Here is a 17,782-nt window from a genome sequence, read left to right on the forward strand (position 1 = left end):
GGAGAGCAATGTGTGCATTTGTTTTAGTAGGGATTAAATCATGTATACTGCAGGTATATTGCCAGCCCGTGGAGAACATTATTATAGATGTTTTATTTATTTTGTTAAGCTGCATATTAAAATAGAAATGTAAGGCATGACTGGCGATAGGTTATGTGATTTATTGAACTGGTGGAGTACAACAATGGCAGAAACCAAAATCAATGTGCTTCTTCTTTATCATGCAAAGAGAAACATGCTATTGCAGTGGGCCCCTTTTCTATTTAAACAGCACATTAAAAAAAACAGTGCACCATAAATGTGGATATTTTCCAGTTGTTGCCAAAGCAGATTGAGCACCAGACACGTTTAAAGGGCAAATTACTTAAGGATTAAGTTAACCAATGCTAGTGATATGTTCACTGGGTTAAATGTAGGTGACTGACTGGTTCTTTTCTGTGATCACCAAATGCTTTGGAGGGATGGGTTATGGTCTTTAAGAAACATTTTTCATAAGACATTTGTTGAACAGGCAAATTGTCAGCCCTCCTCTTTCCTATTGTCTCCTTTTCTTGTTTGGTTTAAAGTAATTATGATGCCATCATTAGCCAGATAGGTAATAGTGGAGGACAATGGTTATAAGATAAGACAAGAACTTGACAGAACACAAGAAAAATGAAAGTGTTAAGTAAACTGAATTTTTCAAAGCATGCCAACAAAATGGAAAAGTTGTCTAAGAATAAATGGTATCTCTGCTATAGTATATGGGAAGGATTGTTCTATAGTGTCACTCCTTACATTGTTAATGGAAGCTTAAAGGATCACTTCATTCTAGGACTAAATTAAAGGAAAGGAAATGGCATGTTTAATAGGTTAAAGGTTGCTGACCTGTAATGGTGGGTGGGATATGGTAACACTCAAGAAATACTTCCAAAGTGAGAGAATACCTAGAGGTCTGTATGACTTAGTAATCTAAATTATAACCAATGTTAAAATGTAATAGATGTAGCTAGGTTACCCCCCTTGCCTGCGTTCTTCTTACCCGCATATGGCCAGGATCGATGGCGGGTGCTGCCGGGAACAAGCAGCAGACCCGACGGCCAATTCGGAAGGTGGTGGCCGGAGCAGGGAGCAGCCCGTCTCCTCCGGTATGCGGCCGGTTGCCGGGGACGTGATCGGGCCGTTGCTAAGGCCGCGGTCGCGTCGTTAGGGTACCAGCGGCTAGCGAAGCAGGGCGTCGCCATTAATAGTGCGGTTGCACATGCGCAGTGCAGGATTGCCAGCCTCCAGGGTGCATAGGGGCAGAGCCACATGACACCAGGGAGCCAATAGGGCTGGACATGACTGGGCAGAAGGAAAAGGATACATTTCGCAGGCTTGAGCACGTTGTCAGTTGGTGAACGGAGCAGCTTGGGGAAGGAGGTAGGGTGCAGGAGTCAGTGACTCCCTGCACTAGGCCAGCAATGCCCCTTGGCCCCAGATAGCCCTGAGTCACCATAGCTGAGTGTTGTAGGGACAGGCCCTAGGTTAGGGACTCTGCCCCATTATCTATTTGTTAGTAGGGAACAAAGAACATTGCGTGTTTTGCTGGGAGAGAGCTGGACTATTTCCAGGGTGGGATCGCCCCCGAGGGATCATCCTGTGGTGGATCACGGATATCGTGTAAGAGCTCGCCTTGATCCTTTGCGAAGCCCGTTACAGGTCCGAGCACTGGAGTGCTCGGCAGGTAATCCATAACATCAAGTGCACCAACAAGGCCTATCACCAGACATAGTGACTGCGCAGTCACACACACACACATGTACATGACTTGGTAGTGTGAGACATTGGGTGGGGTTACTGGACACGGGGTGGCATCATTCCGTGGAAGGGGGCGCATAAAGTGTTGGCGTCCGCCGTGTCGCATAAAGTGTTGACGTCCACAGTGGCGTATAAAGTGTGGGCGTCCGCAGTGGCGCAAGATAGCGTTAGCGTCTTAAGAGACGCCGTGGTTAGTACGAGAGTACTATTATTCTTAATATATTGCCCCAGGTTCCCTGTGGCGGAAGCTCAGCCCTCCTGTGAGCCAACAGGTAAAGCACCACACCCTGGTAACACTGTATGTTCTCCGCACCCACACTATAATCTGCGATTGGGTGGGGGAAGACCCGTTACATTTGGAGGCGCTGCTGAGAGCTTAGACCTGGGGTGCCCTGTTCCAAAAAAATTAAAAAATGTCACCACCGTTACCGTACCCATCGCGCGCAGAAGCGCATGACTGGGCAGTAGTGCTGCAAGTGCCGCCGCGCCACAAGCTTGTGGTGCGCCGCGTTCATGTTGATACCCCGTCCTCGTCCATACAAGTGGCCTTGAGGCAACACCCAAATCTGCGGGAGGCGGCCACAATAGACGTGTTAGAGCGACATTTGGAGGACGAGGAGTATTGCTCCGTGTTAGTGAGTATAGGGCAAGACATAACGGAAGATCAGGGACCCTCCAGCTTGTGGCTCGGAAGCCCAACCGTTTCCTGCTGTACGGTGGTTTACCCTGAACTGTCCATAAAATCAGAACCCCGCAGCTCTCGCACGAAATTAGAAGAGGTTGCTAGGTATACATCGCCTGCCCCTCCTGAGAGTTATGGCGGGGATGACCTGGTTACACTCACTGATTGCAGTCCCCCGCTAAGTAACGCTCAACCGTCCTCTACATTTGGGGATGAAATCCGACTGCTAGCTCAGACTATCATAGACATGGGGGTGGCCAAATCCGATGCGTCGGCCCAACAACAGTATCGTAAGCTAAAAATCTTTTCGGGAAACAAGCCGACCCCGACGGGCGAAGAAGCGTTTGAAGTTTGGAGAGAATATACTTCTCAGGTTCTAGACGAGTGGACGTGCTCCGAGTTGGTGAAGCGGCAACGCATAATGGAATGTCTGCGCCCTCCCACCTCCACCACAATACAGATGGCTAAAGATCAGCATGCGGACGTCACCGCACATCAAATGCTAGAGACTCTTGTGCGGGCTTACGGGCGAACCGAGGATGTAGGACAATTGATGAAGCGGCACCTCGATCTTTGTCAGAAAGACGGAGAGGAACTATCGGATTTCCTACAGCGGATTTGAGCAGTCTTATGGGAGATGCGAAAAAGGAAAAGTATTACGGCCGCCCAGGTGGATGAATACTGTCATGATCAATTTTTGAGAGGAGCGATACCTGACCATCATATCGTAATCATGATAAAGTGCTCCTTGATGCAGGGTGACCCCCCTTCCTGGGAAAAGCTAATGGATGAGATAAAAAAACATGAAGCCTATGCCCAGTTGCACACTTCCAAGAAGCCTAAGGAGCCTTCCACAAGTGAACCTTCACAGGCTGCTGCGGCAAAGACCAAGAAAACCCCGATTCAGGACGATGAGGCCGCAACCAAGGGCTCGGTCTCCACCTCTAGACCCGCCAGGGAATCATCTTCTCCGTACCGGGGTCCTCCTGAACGAAGAGAACTCAATTGCTATACCTGCGGTAAGAAGGGCCACTTCTCCCGGGACTGTCCAGAAAGGGAGGACCCCCCGGGGGAAAAACCTCCCGACAGATGGGCCCCAGCCCGTCGATGGTATGCCGAATACAAACTGCCGGGTCTGAAGTGGAAACCACTCCGAGAACCACCGATGTCCCTGCGGAGACCGGCCCGGGGAGGACGCCTCCAACCGGGAAGCTTACAGCCAAGTAGGCCCCGCAGCTATCGTGCGGGTGTTGCTAGAAGGGATCTATGCGTCGGCTCTGCTGGACACGGGGTCACAAGTGACCATCATATACCGCCCGTTCTATGAACAGCACCTCAGACACTGCCCCCTGGGAGCGGCCGATCATGTGAAAGTACGGGGGTTAAGTAATGAAGACTACCCCATCGATGGGATTGTAAGGGTTCAAATGGAAATACCCCAACTGAAAACCGGCAAGAAACACTCCATGCTTGTTGCGGCGCTGGTATGTCCGGAGCCCCAGGATCAGTGCAAGTATCCGATCATCCTGGGCACCAACACTGACATAGTGCAAGCGGTGATTCGAGCGTACCTGAAAGAGACTAATGAATTGCCGCTAGCCACCTCTCTCCTAGATCCGGTCCTACGAGAGGAGTGCAAACGGGTATATGCCCTGGAGCGTCACGGGGATCTCTACAACCGTCAATGCGGACTGATGACCATATTACCAGGGGGAGTGCAAAGAATGGCCGTCTGGTGTTGTTATCCCGAACGAGATGAGATCGATCAGCTGTTCTCTCTGGAGAGTACGCCTGAAGAAGAAGAAGCTCGGAGAGGGTATAGGGTACTACCCGAAGTGAGGGAGTGGACGACTAAGATCCCTCTACGAACCCATGTGTATGTGCAGAATCTCTCCCCCTTCCCGATGGAATTTGATGCCGACCAGAAGTTGGGTTGCATATATCCGGTCAGCCCTGTAGAATACACGCCTCAGGTGAAGGCGGCGGTCGTGGATGAGCGGTTAGTCGATCTGGATTTCAACTTCGGTGAGTCGACGCTGTCCACCCAGTGGAAGGAACGGCTGGCAACCCAGTTGAACCAACGACGACATGTGTTCTCCACGAGTGAGATGGATGTGGGGTGCAGTCGCAGCACCCAACATACCATTCGACTGAGTGATGCCACCCCGTTCCGAGAACGCTCTCGTCGCATCGCCCCGCGGGATGTGGACGATGTGAGGAACGTCATTCACGATATGGAAACTGCTGGAATCTTGACGGAGTCTCTGGGGCCCTACGCGTCACCCATGGTGGTGGTGCGGAAAAAGAATGGGTCCGTATGTCTGTGTATTTCGACTATCGAACTCTGAACAATCGTACGATACCGGATCAGTACAACCTCCCTCGCATTGAAGAGATCCTGAATGCGCTGAATGGAAGTCAATGGTTCAGCGTGCTCGACCTCCGATCCGGGTACTATCAGGTACCTATGAATGCGGAGGATCAGGAGAAGACAGCTTTCGTCTGCCCCTTGGGGTTCTACCAGTTTACGCGTATGCCCCAAGGTATATGTGGGGCGCCTGCTACCTTCCAACGATTGATGGAGAAAACTATCGGGGACATGAGCCCGCGGGAGTGTCTCGTCTATCTGTATGACATCATTGTCTTCGGAAGAACTCTGGAGGAGCATGAAGAGAGGCTGCTCAAAGTAATAGACCGTCTCGGGAAGGAAGGGCTGAAATTGTCCCTAGACAAGTGCCGGTTTTGTCACACCTCGGTGACCTACATGGGGCACATTGTGTCGGCCCAAAGGATCGCCACCGACCCAGCCAAGGTGGAAGCGGTTGTGAACTGGCCGCGTCCCGAGAATGTCACAGAACTACGATCCTTCCTGGGGTTCTGTGGGTACTACCGTCGCTTCATGGAAGGGTACTCGAGTAGAGCTAAACCCCTGAACAATCTGCTGAAGGTATACCCCGCAGAGATCGGAAGGAAGGCTGTATCAGCACGCCAACCGTTTGGTGATAAATGGACGTCTGAGTGTGAACAGGCCTTCCTGAAATTGAAGAAATGTCTGACCGAAGCGCCGGTGCTTGCGTATGCTGATCCCGAACAACCATACGTTCTGCATGTGGATGCCAGTCTCAATGGACTGGGTGCCGTCCTGCACCAGAAGCACCCCGAGGGCCTTCGGCCTGTCACCTATATCAGTCGCAGTCTGACCCCCAGTGAACAGAGATACCCCATCCACAAGTTGGAGTTCCTGGCTCTCAAGTGGGCGATCACCGAGAAGCTCCACGACTACCTATACGGAGTGACGTTTGAAGTAAGGACAGATAACAATCCCCTCACCTACATAAATACCTCGGCCAAATTAGATGCAGCAGGACACCGATGGCTGGCCGCTCTATACAATTACAGCTTCTCAATGAAGTACAAGCCGGGACCCTTGAATGTCGGGGCGGACGCCCTCTCCCGAAGGCCAGGGCTAAGTGCTATTCCAGATGATGAGGAATGGGAAGAACTCCCAGGATCTGGAGTGTGAGCTATGTGTAGCATGGCCGCATCATCAATGACCAAGTGGCCTTCTCAGAATTAAGGGTGGCAGATTCATTGGGATGTCGGTCGCAGGCTGTGCCAGCCGCCTACTGTGACCCAAAAGGAATGAACATAACGCAGGACAAGGTATTACGGTGGAAAGATCTGGTAGACTACCAAATACGAGACCCTGTCATTAGTATCATCAGGCAAGCCGTTGCCAAAAAGAACCCAGCCCTTCTAAAGCGTGCCCCAAATGACTTGGTGGCCTTGCTCATGCGGGAAGTGGACAAATTCGAAATAGACAACTGCTTACTCTATCGGGTGGTACCCTACCACAACCACCCGGATAGGCGACAACTAGTCCTCCCTAAAAACTTGCAATACATGGTGTTGAAGTCCCTACATGATGAGCATGGACATCTCGGAATAGAAAAGACCTTTGGGTTGGTCAGAGACCGCTTTTTCTGGCCCAAGATGCGAGAGGCTGTCGAACGCCACTGTCACCGTTGTACTAGGTGCATACAGCGTAAGACCCTGCCGACCAGAGCAGCCCCCATGGGCCATCTGAAGAGTTCTGGTCCCATGGACCTGGTGTGTACGGACTTCCTGTGCATTGAGCCCGATAGCCGGGGAATAAGCAACGTGCTGGTCATCACGGACCATTACACCCGGTATGCCCAGGCCTTCCCCACGAAAGACCAGAAAGCCATCACCGTAGCAAAAGTATTATGGGAAAAGTACTTTGTGCACTACGGTCTTCCCAACCGTCTTCACTCCGACCAGGTAGGGACTTTGAGAGTACGTTGATCCGAGAACTGCTCAAAATGCTGAACATTTCTAAGTCACGAACGACCTCGTATCATCCCGAAGGTGACGCGTTGCCAGAACGATTTAATCGAACCTTACTTGACATGCTCGGAACTCTAAAGGGTGCTCAGAAAACCGAATGGAGTCGACATGTAGAGGCTTTGGTTCACGCGTACAACTGCACCCGACACGAATCAACTGGATTCTCCCCGTACTTCCTCATGTTTGGACGAGAGGCAAGACTGCCCGTAGATGTGCACCTTCACGTATCGACAGATGGGATACATAACGCTACCCACTTCAAATACGTGCAAAGACTCAAAGACAGCTTGCAGCAGGCCTATCAACAGGCTGAGAAGTCTACAGCTAAGTTGAACGCTGACAATAAAAGGCGATACGACCATAAGGACAAATATCGGGAACTTCGTCCTGGGGATGCTGTGTTGCTTAGGAATCTGAGAGTCCCGGGAAAACACAAATTGGCCGACCGATGGAGAGACGGAGTGTATGAAATAGAATCTCAGATGCCTGGCCTCCCGGTCTATCGCATCAAAGACACTGAAGGCCGGGTAAAGGTATGGCACCGTAATCATCTTCTCCCCATTCCACAAGTAGGAGATGAAGAGACAGAGATACTGGCCACACCGCTCAACGGTGAGTACGACTTATCAGAGGTGGGTCAAGAGACTATCGATAACGAGACCCACTCTGAAACTTCTGAAGATCCTATGGAAGGACCCCCTCAAAGGGACTACTCCACAGAAGGGGCATCTCCCGGAGGAGCTATGGGTAAAGGGCCCCGTAGGCCAATGCCTACTAAGGTGGCACCAACACAGCCTTTGGATGCACAGAGCCCGTGCTTTGTGCCTAACAGAGACTGTTCAGAGACATTTATCCCCTCAAGGGAAGAGGCTGAGCCTCAGGACTGTGTTTATTACTCCCCCGAGGGAGTTGCAGAAGAACGGCCACGCAGGAGCCAAAGAGTAAGGTACCCTCCAAACCGAGTAACCTATGATCAAATTGGGGCACCCCATTATGAGGCTCAGCAGTGGGCTCGCGGCAGAGTGCAGTCTGTCAGTGTGATGTTCAATGAAATGTGCAATCTGATCTAGAGTTAATTAAGATTGTATGTGGTTTTTGCATTTTTATTATATAACGATGTTGTGCCATTTTCATTATATAACTTCTGTACATAGTTACATTGTTGTGTCCCAAGCGGGGACGTTGGGGATTTTACCAGGGGAAGGATGTAGCTAGGTTACCCCCCGTGCCTGCGTTCTTCTTCTTACCTGCATATGGGCCAGGATCGATGGCGGGTGCTGCCGGGAACAAGCGGCAGACCCGATGGCCAATTCGGAAGGTGGGGGCCGGAGCAGGGAGCAGCGCGTCTCCTCCGGTATGCGGCCAGTTGCCGGGGATGCGATCGGGCCATTGCTAAGGCCACGGTCGCGTCGTTAGGGTACCGGCGGCTAGCGAAGCAGGGCGCCGCCATTAATAGTGCGGTTGTGCATGCGCAGTGCAGGATTGCCATCCCCCAGGGTGCATAGGGGCAGAGCTACATGACACCAGGGAGCCAATAGGGCTGGACATGACTGGGCAGAAGGAAAAGGATACATTTCGCGGGCTTGAGCACATTGTCAGTTGGTGAACGGAGCAGCTAGGGGAAGGAGGTAGGATGCAGGAGTCAGTGACTCCCTGCACTAGGCCAGCAATCCCCCTAGGCCCCAGATAGCCCTGAGTCACCATAGCTGAGTATTGTAGGGACAGGCCCTAGGTTAGGGACTCTGCCCCATTATCTATTTGTTAGTAGGGAACAAAGAACATTGCGTGTTTTGCTGGGAGAGAGCTGGACTATTTCCAGGGTGGGATCGCCCCCGAGGGATCATCCTGTGGTGGATCACAGATATCGTGTAGGAGCTCGCCTTGATCCTTTGCGAAGCCCGTTGCAGGTCCGAGCACTGGAGTGCTCGCCAGGTAATCCATAACATCAAGTGCACCAACAAGGCCTATCACCAGACATAGTGACTGCGCAGTCACACACACACACATGTACATGACTTGGTAGTGTGAGACATTGGGTGGGGTTACTGGACACGGGGTGGCATCATTCTGTGGAAGGGGGCGCATAAAGTGTTGGCGTCCGCCGTGGCGCATAAAGTGTTGACGTCCGCCGTGGCGTATAAAGTGTGGGCGTCCGCAGTGGCGCAAGATAGCGTTAGTGTCTTAAGAGACGCTGTGGTTAGTGTCTCCTCTAGAGAGGGACACAGGTTAATGTGGTATGCACGTATGTTTCTATGCTCATAAGTAAACGGTATTGGTTATTATACATACAGTCTATGTGTTTATTGTGTGATGTCCTGCGAGGAAGAATTCCTGCTCTGCTACGAACCATCGCAGGTGGAGGCGTTGCACCGAGTATGAGAGTTCTATTATTCTTAATATATTGCCCCAGGTTCTCCGTGGCGGAAGATCAGCCCTCCTGTGAGCCAACAGGTAAAGCACCACACCCTGGTAACACTGTATGTTCTCCGCACCCACACTATAATCTGCGATTGGGTGGGGGAAAACCCGTTACATATATATACAATTAAGACATTTGTAAAAACCCTGATGAAGTGAGTAACCTTACTAGGATTGCTGGCCAGCCCTCGCCAAAACAGTAGAGTTAAGAGATATCTGTTATATGAGTTTTGTTCATGTTATGTAATAACTAATGCCGTTCGCAGATAAAAGAAGCATGGTCAGCATGCAAAATGTTTTCTGTAGAGGCTAATATGGTTTAGTCATTTGAGTTTTAACCAATGCTAAAGGGTAATATATACAGTTAAACATCTACAAATATTACGCGGGAGTGAATAACCTCATGGAGATTGCAGGTCAGTCCTTACAAAAACATTAGAGATAAGAGATATATGTTTTAAGAGCTATGTCCTTGCTATGTAATAACAGAGGGGAGTCACAGCTAAAAGAAGCATGGCAATTATATCCTGAAAATGTAAATAAGTGAGGAACCTAGAGAAATGTCTCACATATTCATAGCTTATGATAAAGAAGACAAGTGTTGTATTTTATTTTCAGGTTGCTAAATGTTTTTGTATAAAGGTATATATGGCATAGTAATTCAAGTTACTACTAATGTTAAAATGTAATGTATATAATTCAGAGAGCTACAACTGGTTTATAGGATTAAGTAGCCTAAACTAGGAAGGTTGGAAAACCTCTACCAAATAAACCTGGTTCAATTCCCGGTGTCGGCTCCTTGTGACCTTGGGCAAGTCACTTTATTTCCCTGTGCCTCAGGCACCAAAAACATAGATTGTAAGCTCCACGGGGCAGGGACCTGTGCCTGCAAAATGTCTCTGTAAAGCGCTATGTAAAACTAGCAGCACTATACAAGACCATGCTATTATTATTATTAACATGAGATATATATTAACGTTATAGGGGAAAAAAGACCAACTGATACTAGTGGGATATGTGTTATGACAAAATGGCGAAGCATGTTAAAAAGGTTCTTACACAATGTTATGTAAATGTTGGTAGATAGGAGTTAAGGGTCTCTCTGTTATAAGAGAAGATTCAAAATGGAAGGATTCGGGTGTCTCTGAGGCTGAGATGGAGCACAAAAGGGAGATTCTCCCCCCGAGGGGGAGGAAGAGAGTGCTGCGGACAGGCCTCAGAGTGACAGGAACTTGTTAATGCTGGCGTGACTCGTGGTGGGTCCACTTGTGGGATTCACGATCCTCACGCCCGCAGTACCCCGCTAAGGGCCCAAAGCCCGCCAAACCTACCAGATTAGGCATAGGTTTCATTCTTTACTGCCATCACCGCCTGTGGGTTTTCACCCACCCCTTATTACCAGTACCCCACGCCCATCTTTTATTATTTTGCCATGACCAAATATCCATTCTAAAAGGGAGAAAACAAAACAAAAGAGCTGCAAATAGCTTACCTTCACCCCCACCCCCCCTCTAAAGAGCGATATTATGTCTAATCAAGCTCCAATTTAAATTATTTCAATAAACGTCAAGGGACTAAATACTAGTTGCTAAAAGTCATTTGCCATTATCTCTTCTTCCGAGATACATCTCAGCATACAAGTTGGTAGATAACGAACCATTTATTCTGTGAGTACTTACAGACATATGGTATAGTACTTACTGACATATGGTATACACATCAAGCTGTTACATGCGTTGCCTCTAGTTGGAAACACGTGACTCTTTTTGGTGTTTTCCTCTCCTAACTGACCTGGTATTCTGCTGAGTCTTTATACCGAGAAATACAACCTAAGTAGGCATTCCTTATTCTGAGTGATTTCTGTAGGCCCTGTCTTTGTCTTATCTGGCATATTGTATGAATAGCATATTTCATATAAATAAATCTACATTGTCTGACTGTCAGATAGCTAGCATCACAAGTCCTAACGTAGTTTTTGGCAGTTGCAACTATTGGTTTTTAGCAATAGCATCTTTCTGTGGAGTAGACAGAAATGGTTCAAGTGAAAATGTTAGTGTTATTTTCCTACCAGTCATGAGTTCCAAAGGTATACTGAGTTGTAGAAGAGCTTGTACCTTTAATAGTAATTTGAACAGCAGGTAATGATTGTAGCCATGTGCTACCTTTTTCTAGCAAATTTTTTTTTTGCAATTCTGGACAATAAAATCCAATTAATACGCTCCACAATACCAGCCAATTGTGGATGATAAAGAACATGAAATCTTTGTTAAATTCCCCAAATTCCACATGTTGCTTTAATAACCTGACCTCTGAAATGGGTACCCTGATCTATAAAATATTGTTAAGAGCATTAGAGGACCTGAAACAATTCCAGCTGAAGGATGTTGAAAATAAATTGCTGTCATGATAATGACATGAGATATTATGTATTTTAATCCATGTGGTGCTTCAGGGGTTAATGAGCTACAGTTTGAAGTTAAAAGGGCAGAGGTGGGAATAAAATATAGCCCCTTCAACAACTTTTATAAACACGATCCTTTTACAGCTAAGCATCAAAGCATTCTCTGGAGGGAGTTTATGGATGGCCAGGGGGCGTAGCTAAGAACATATCAAACCAAGAGTGTCTTTATTAAAAATGAGAATATCATGTGATGTCATCTTCTCTGCATAATAAAAGTTACAAATCTGTAATTGTGTCACCGAGGGACACGTTCTGACATCACACACACCGTATGTTTAAGAGGTAATAAGGGGCAGATATTAATTTGTCACTTAAATTTATGATTAAGATGTTCATATTTAGTCTCATTGTATCTGCCACAAGTGCCTGAATGTATTGATGTGACTCACGTGTGTGTAAGTGTTAGTTAAGGAAAGTTATGAGTACATTTAGATATTGAGCCAAGATTCAAACGTCGTTTGTAAGAGGTTTTTTTCCTGTCGTAAAACCGTCAATCTCACAGTTGATTTATGACAGAGGGTTGGTTTACGTGAGATCTCATATTCTGAACCAGTGACCTCTCTGGGAGAAAACCTATAACATTGGGGTAATGTACTATATAGGGATTGTATAGATTGTAAGCTCTTCGGAGCAGGGACTCCTCTTCCGAAATGTTACTTTTATGTCTGAAGCACTTATTCCCATGATCTGTTATTTGTATTATTTGTTATTTATATGATTGTCACGTGTATTACTACTGTGAAGCACTACTGTATGTATATTAATGGTGCTATATAAATTAAGACATAAATACATACATTTCTATTTGATTTTCTATCCTTTTATTTGAAGAAGCTTCTGCATTTATTTGTAATTGTATGTTTTTGTATTCTTTTATGTAACCCAAGTACTGTATTTTTATATATATTAAAACATTTAATAAGTAATGCTTTGGGCTCTGAATGAACTGTTGCACGCTCTGGGGAGAGTATTTACGTTTTTGGATTTTTGTGTGTTAAAGTACATCGTTTTTCTATTATACGTAGGGACCTGGAGCCATGGCAAATATTAATTTGACATATTTTGTTTGCTTAACTACCCCAGGTGGTGGCAGTGTATAGATATGTTTCCAATTGAGTAAGGGGTTAATATTAACTCACTGGAGGTACCTAGCACAGGCAAAAGGTGAATTGACTAGAATAGCCGTGTGTATTAACCCTGATTGCATATCTAAGTCACATGCCCACTTGTGTGCTGTTCGTGATGGTGGTATATTGGGACGGATTTAGGGGAGATGTTAACTCATCTGAGGGACCTTTGCGAAGGTGAAGGGTGGGATGCTTGTGAGCATGAGTATTAACCCTTGTCCTGTAGAGGAGATATTGTCCATTTGAGAGACCTCTGTGGAGGTGAAAAGTGGGAGCATGTAACGGGTGCTCACCACAAACAAAATGGGACCGCGAGGCTGAGGTGGGGATGTTGGTATAAACCGACCTCCAGCCGCGTGGGCGCGACCGAAGTGCAGAGTGATAATCGTATAGCCGGGTCAGAGTTGGAGAAGTGAGAATAGTCATCATACTCGCCGTGGTCAGGGTTTGGAGAAGTCAGATGGTCGTAAAGGGCTGCCGGGGTCCAGGAGCGGAGAAGGTGGAGGTCCAGATGCAAGCCAAGGTAGGAAGAAGTCGGGGGTCCAGGTACAAGCCGAGGTTAATACACAGAGGAACAAACAGGATCAGAATGCACAAGGCAACAGAAGCTTGAGGTAAGCACTATGTTAGGAACGAAAGATTATGCTCAGCCAATTTGTTTCTCCTCCTGACGAAGCACTACGTGCGAAACGCGTAAAGGTCACGTGTGGCTTTCCCTTTTGGAGTTTGCAGTCGGAGGGAGCAGGTTTCTACACTTCCCTCCCCGTCCATACATAGGGTATGTACCCAGATCGGTCCGGACCCCCTCTGCAGTTCATAGTGATTTAGTATTCACTTGTTCCCATCCCCCGTTTGTACTGGTGGCTAACCAGATATTTTAATACTTTGTTTTGTTTTAAATTCTTCCCTATCAATAGACCGTGGTTGTCTATTGTTGCGTTGTTTCCCTATATAAGTAATAAAGTGTTAATATCCCTCAGTGCGCCTGCCTGTCATCTGTTTTTTCTATTATGTAATCATATAATTTAATTTAATACAATTTGATGTATGATTACAGGGTAAATATTATTGTCTTGATTATGCCTTCTCTTCTCAATTTCTTTTCTTTTATTCATTATTTTTTAACAAGATTAAGGCGCTTTTTTGAGGATGTCATTCTTTCAAAATGTTTCCTCAATATGTTGCTCTCCTCCCTTTAACTGGTTGCACTCACATCTTTTGTACTTGTTTGTATAATAAGCTTCAAAATGATCTTGGAAGCTATGATAGAGTATTTTTTCCTGTCAATTATATGTATATTTGTTATACATTTTGTTATGTTTCAACAGCTGGATGTACTAGCTAAGGTTACAGAGTGGATATATGTGCAAAGCAACCATGGGCATATATGTATGGGAGAACCTTTCTAGATAAGTAACATCTTATCATCACATTATATTAGGTTTCTCCACTCAATCTCATGTTCTTTGCTTGGCATTCTATATCCACCTATTTTATTCACCATCATCAGCTCCCTAAACAAATCAGGATGTTGGTTTGACTATACTGTACATATGTCAAGTGATAGTTTTATTTACCCCTTCTGGTCGATTAACATCATTTAGAAGAGAGTAAGACAGGGGGGGTTCAACAAATATGTTTTCTTTGTTAACATATATTTTAAGTTTATTGATTTTAATATTGTTATGTGTTTGTACTTCACAGCACACTATGTGGTCACCCTCTGTGCTGCGCATAATTCTGCGCTCTGGCTTGTCATTCTCCCGCACTTGGGGTATTCTGTGAGCCTTCGATGGTCGGTATTGCGCAAGCGCACTCCGCCGATGGTCCGGAGCTCACTGTGTCTGCTCCCACTGCGGGGAGGGACTAGTGTCTTGCAGAGCGCAGTTGCGCGCACACTTAAGAGCCCCAGTGAGGTATACAGTCAGGGCCATTTGATGACGCACTTTCCCCACGCCCCACGGCCTCCATTGACATTGAGGACTCTCCCTCAGCTGGTCACTGCGCAAGCGCGTACTACTGGGGGTTTCCAGACCACGCATGTCTCCGGATTGGTAGTTGGGGGCGGAGCTAGTCGCCTCTGTGTCTTAATATACTGATTAGGTGTATACACATCAGAAGACCATTAGCAATCAGAGTGGGTGGATCGCATGTGAGCTGTGAGTATTGGCTGGTTATGTCATTCTGTGTCTATATATATGTTAATAAAGTTGTGATATGTATACCTTGAGAAAGCGCTCTGTGAAGCGTGAAACGTTGGTAGGGCTCTCCATTGCCCTGTTTATCCATGACCAATAAATAATCTTTTTTATGGGATACGCACCCTCCTTTCTATTTTTTTGATACCTACAGTAGTGCTCTTCCAGTTTTTCTCCTTCTCTACTAGCCTACCCCTTGGACGGAAGCACACCTGGGGACCCCTTGGACGGAAGCACACCTGGGGACCCCTCACCTTTGGATCGCATGGACTGTGCAGCACTCAGAGTGAGTCAATCGCTTGCTACATGTTTTCCTGTTCAGGACTTTATTACGACAATTGGTACGTTATAGGGTGTTATTATGCTCAATCTTCCTGGTGTTATTGTTTACAACAGCGTCACTTATCAGTGAGCTTACCATCCGGGACTGCAACCCAGTACCTGTCTTCCATCAAGTTTATGTTTAGGGGTCCCCTCTACAAGTATCTGGTTATCTATTTATTCATTTATCTTACTGTTGGGGTCTTTAGCATTACGCAGTCACATGGTTTGTCCTCAACCAAGAATTGTTGGGAGAAGGCATCAGCCTTCATGTTCTTTGAACCTGGTAGATACGAAATAATAAAATTAAACCGGAGGAAAAAAAGTAACCATCGTGCTTGTCGTGACCCCAACCAGCAAGCGTCTTCAATGTGTAGGAGAGTTTTGTGATTCGTTAGTATGGTGACTGGATTTTCGTTACCCTCGAGCAGGTGCATTAATTCTTCTAAAGCCATTTTGATGGCCAGGAATTCTCGATTCCCTACGTCATAGTTTTATTCGGCAGAAGAGAATTTCTTGGAGAAGAAAGCGCACGGGTGAAGTTTGGCCTTTGGTGTCTTCCTCTGGGACAATACTGCTCTGGCCCCGACGTCAGATGCGTCCACTTCAAGGGTGAAGGGTAACCCAGGATCCGTGTGTACGAGGACAGGAGCCGACACGAAGACTGTTTTCAGTCTCTCAAATGTGTGAATAGCAACAGGAGACCGTAACCGCTAAGGTACTGAAGGGGGTTAACTTCTACTGCCACCCTCCTGCAAGGCCTAAACACCCACCCTGGGGCAACTACAAGTTTCACCCACCCCATGTACCAACAACAAAGCAGGTAAGCAGCTAAGGTACTGAAACTGGCTGCAATTTTATTTTTATTGCATAGGATTGATACCAGAGGCTGGCTGGGACCCTCGGGGACCCCCAAGAACCCCAGGGATCTGTGGATGTGAGATGTGGGGACCCCAGGGGACCCCCAGAGATGTGGGGGTCTGCGGGAACACTCGGGGACCCCCGGGTCTCCGGTATCAGTCCTGTGCAGTAAAACTAAAAGAAACTGCTTTTATGCATCTTGCAATACCTTTAGCAACAGGCTGTAGTTGGCGCCAAAATATTGCAAGTTTTTATAGTACGATATGCTTATCACTGCTTAGTGAATAGCAATTTCTGGCAAAGAATTTGATTTCAGGCATTTTTTGGCTTATCGTATGACTTTTCTTTGCCGGAGTGTTATAGTAGTATAAAAAGCCGTTTAAATGCGATATTGCCCTGTTGCCTAACTCTGATAGAAGAGGAGCTAGAGTCCAACACAGGATTTGCATGAGTCTGGGAAAGGGAGTTAGGTAAGGAATTCCCCATGCATGAATGGTCACAAATGTGGTCAAATGCTAGCAGCTCTTTCATTTCGACAAAAATCTTTGAGAACACATACAAAATAATGTACCCCTGGTACTACACCTCCCAGAGACTACATGGATGTTTTCCCCGAGGCTTCCAATAAATGTTGGAGAGGCTATGGAGAAATTGGTGCAAAGACCCACATTTGGTGGAAATGTAAAATAATCAGGGACTTTTGGAATATGATTATAGAACAGATTAAGAAGATCACTAAGGTGAAGATACCTCAAGACCTGAGTATTCTACTATTAAATATAGAAGATATTGAGGGTTACAAACTTCGGAAGTCTCTAGTAATACACCTATTAAACACTGCAAGAGGTGCCATTGAAGTCAATTAGAAGCAGAAGGCAGCTCTCGTAAAAGACTGATGGATTATGAGGGTTTGGAAAGTAATGAGATTGGAAAAGCTCTCCTATACAATCAAAGATACATTGTCAACATTTCATGAGACCTGGGCCCCATGGAACAAGTATATAGATGGGAACATATGAAACAAGGGAACATGGCAGAGGGGGCGGGGGGAGGCGACTTAAAAGGTGCATAGATCCTCCAATAGTAGCCAATAACAAAAGAACACAATCGGTAACAAAGTGAACCTAACTACCCAGGGTACCACGGAACAGATCCATGCAACACAAGAATCATAGCATTTCAGCACGGATATTACTATTTCTATTATCATTTTGTTAATATTATGTAGCCCTTTTTCTGACACTCTAAAGAGACTACGGGTACTGCACACACCTGTGGCTCCAGGAGATCTGAACCTCCGCTAGCTGGGAGCCTGGGGTAACACTTAATTAGCGCAGCGCCTCCACTGACCCAGGATCCCCATCAGGTAAGATTCCCCTGGCAAGAAACATAACAACACATGCTTGCAACCAGTTTTACTGTAATGCACTATAACCTTAGCACTCTATAAGTTGCATCAACACATATCATATAACACTTATACTATATGCTTATTCACTTATACACTAACACAGCTAACTGGTAATATCTTTATAACGTTAATGGCTCTGCCACGCTCCTACGGAGT

At 46.6% G+C, this 17,782-nt stretch overlaps 2 protein-coding genes across 3 annotated transcripts in view; one reads left to right on the top strand and one right to left on the bottom strand.

Moving 5' to 3' along the window:
• Positions 1–17,782, bottom strand: part of RBP4 (retinol binding protein 4) — a 534,850-nt gene that overhangs the window by 166,902 nt on the left and 350,166 nt on the right. The gene's annotated exons all lie outside the window — the stretch shown is intronic.
• On the top strand, positions 2,193–3,083 carry LOC142502197 (paraneoplastic antigen Ma3-like). The gene has a single exon (XM_075613068.1). It carries the CDS (start codon positions 2,193–2,195, stop codon positions 3,081–3,083), a length of 891 nt encoding a protein of 296 aa, XP_075469183.1.

This window comes from Ascaphus truei, chromosome 8 (genome assembly GCF_040206685.1).
Source record: "Ascaphus truei isolate aAscTru1 chromosome 8, aAscTru1.hap1, whole genome shotgun sequence".
In the NCBI taxonomy this organism is placed as follows: Eukaryota; Metazoa; Chordata; class Amphibia; order Anura; family Ascaphidae; genus Ascaphus; species Ascaphus truei.

Excerpts from the sequence above, each read along its gene's own strand:
- LOC142502197 (XM_075613068.1), top strand. The coding sequence starts at position 2,193 with ATGTCACCACCGTTACCGTACCCATCGCGCGCAGAAGCGCATGACTGG.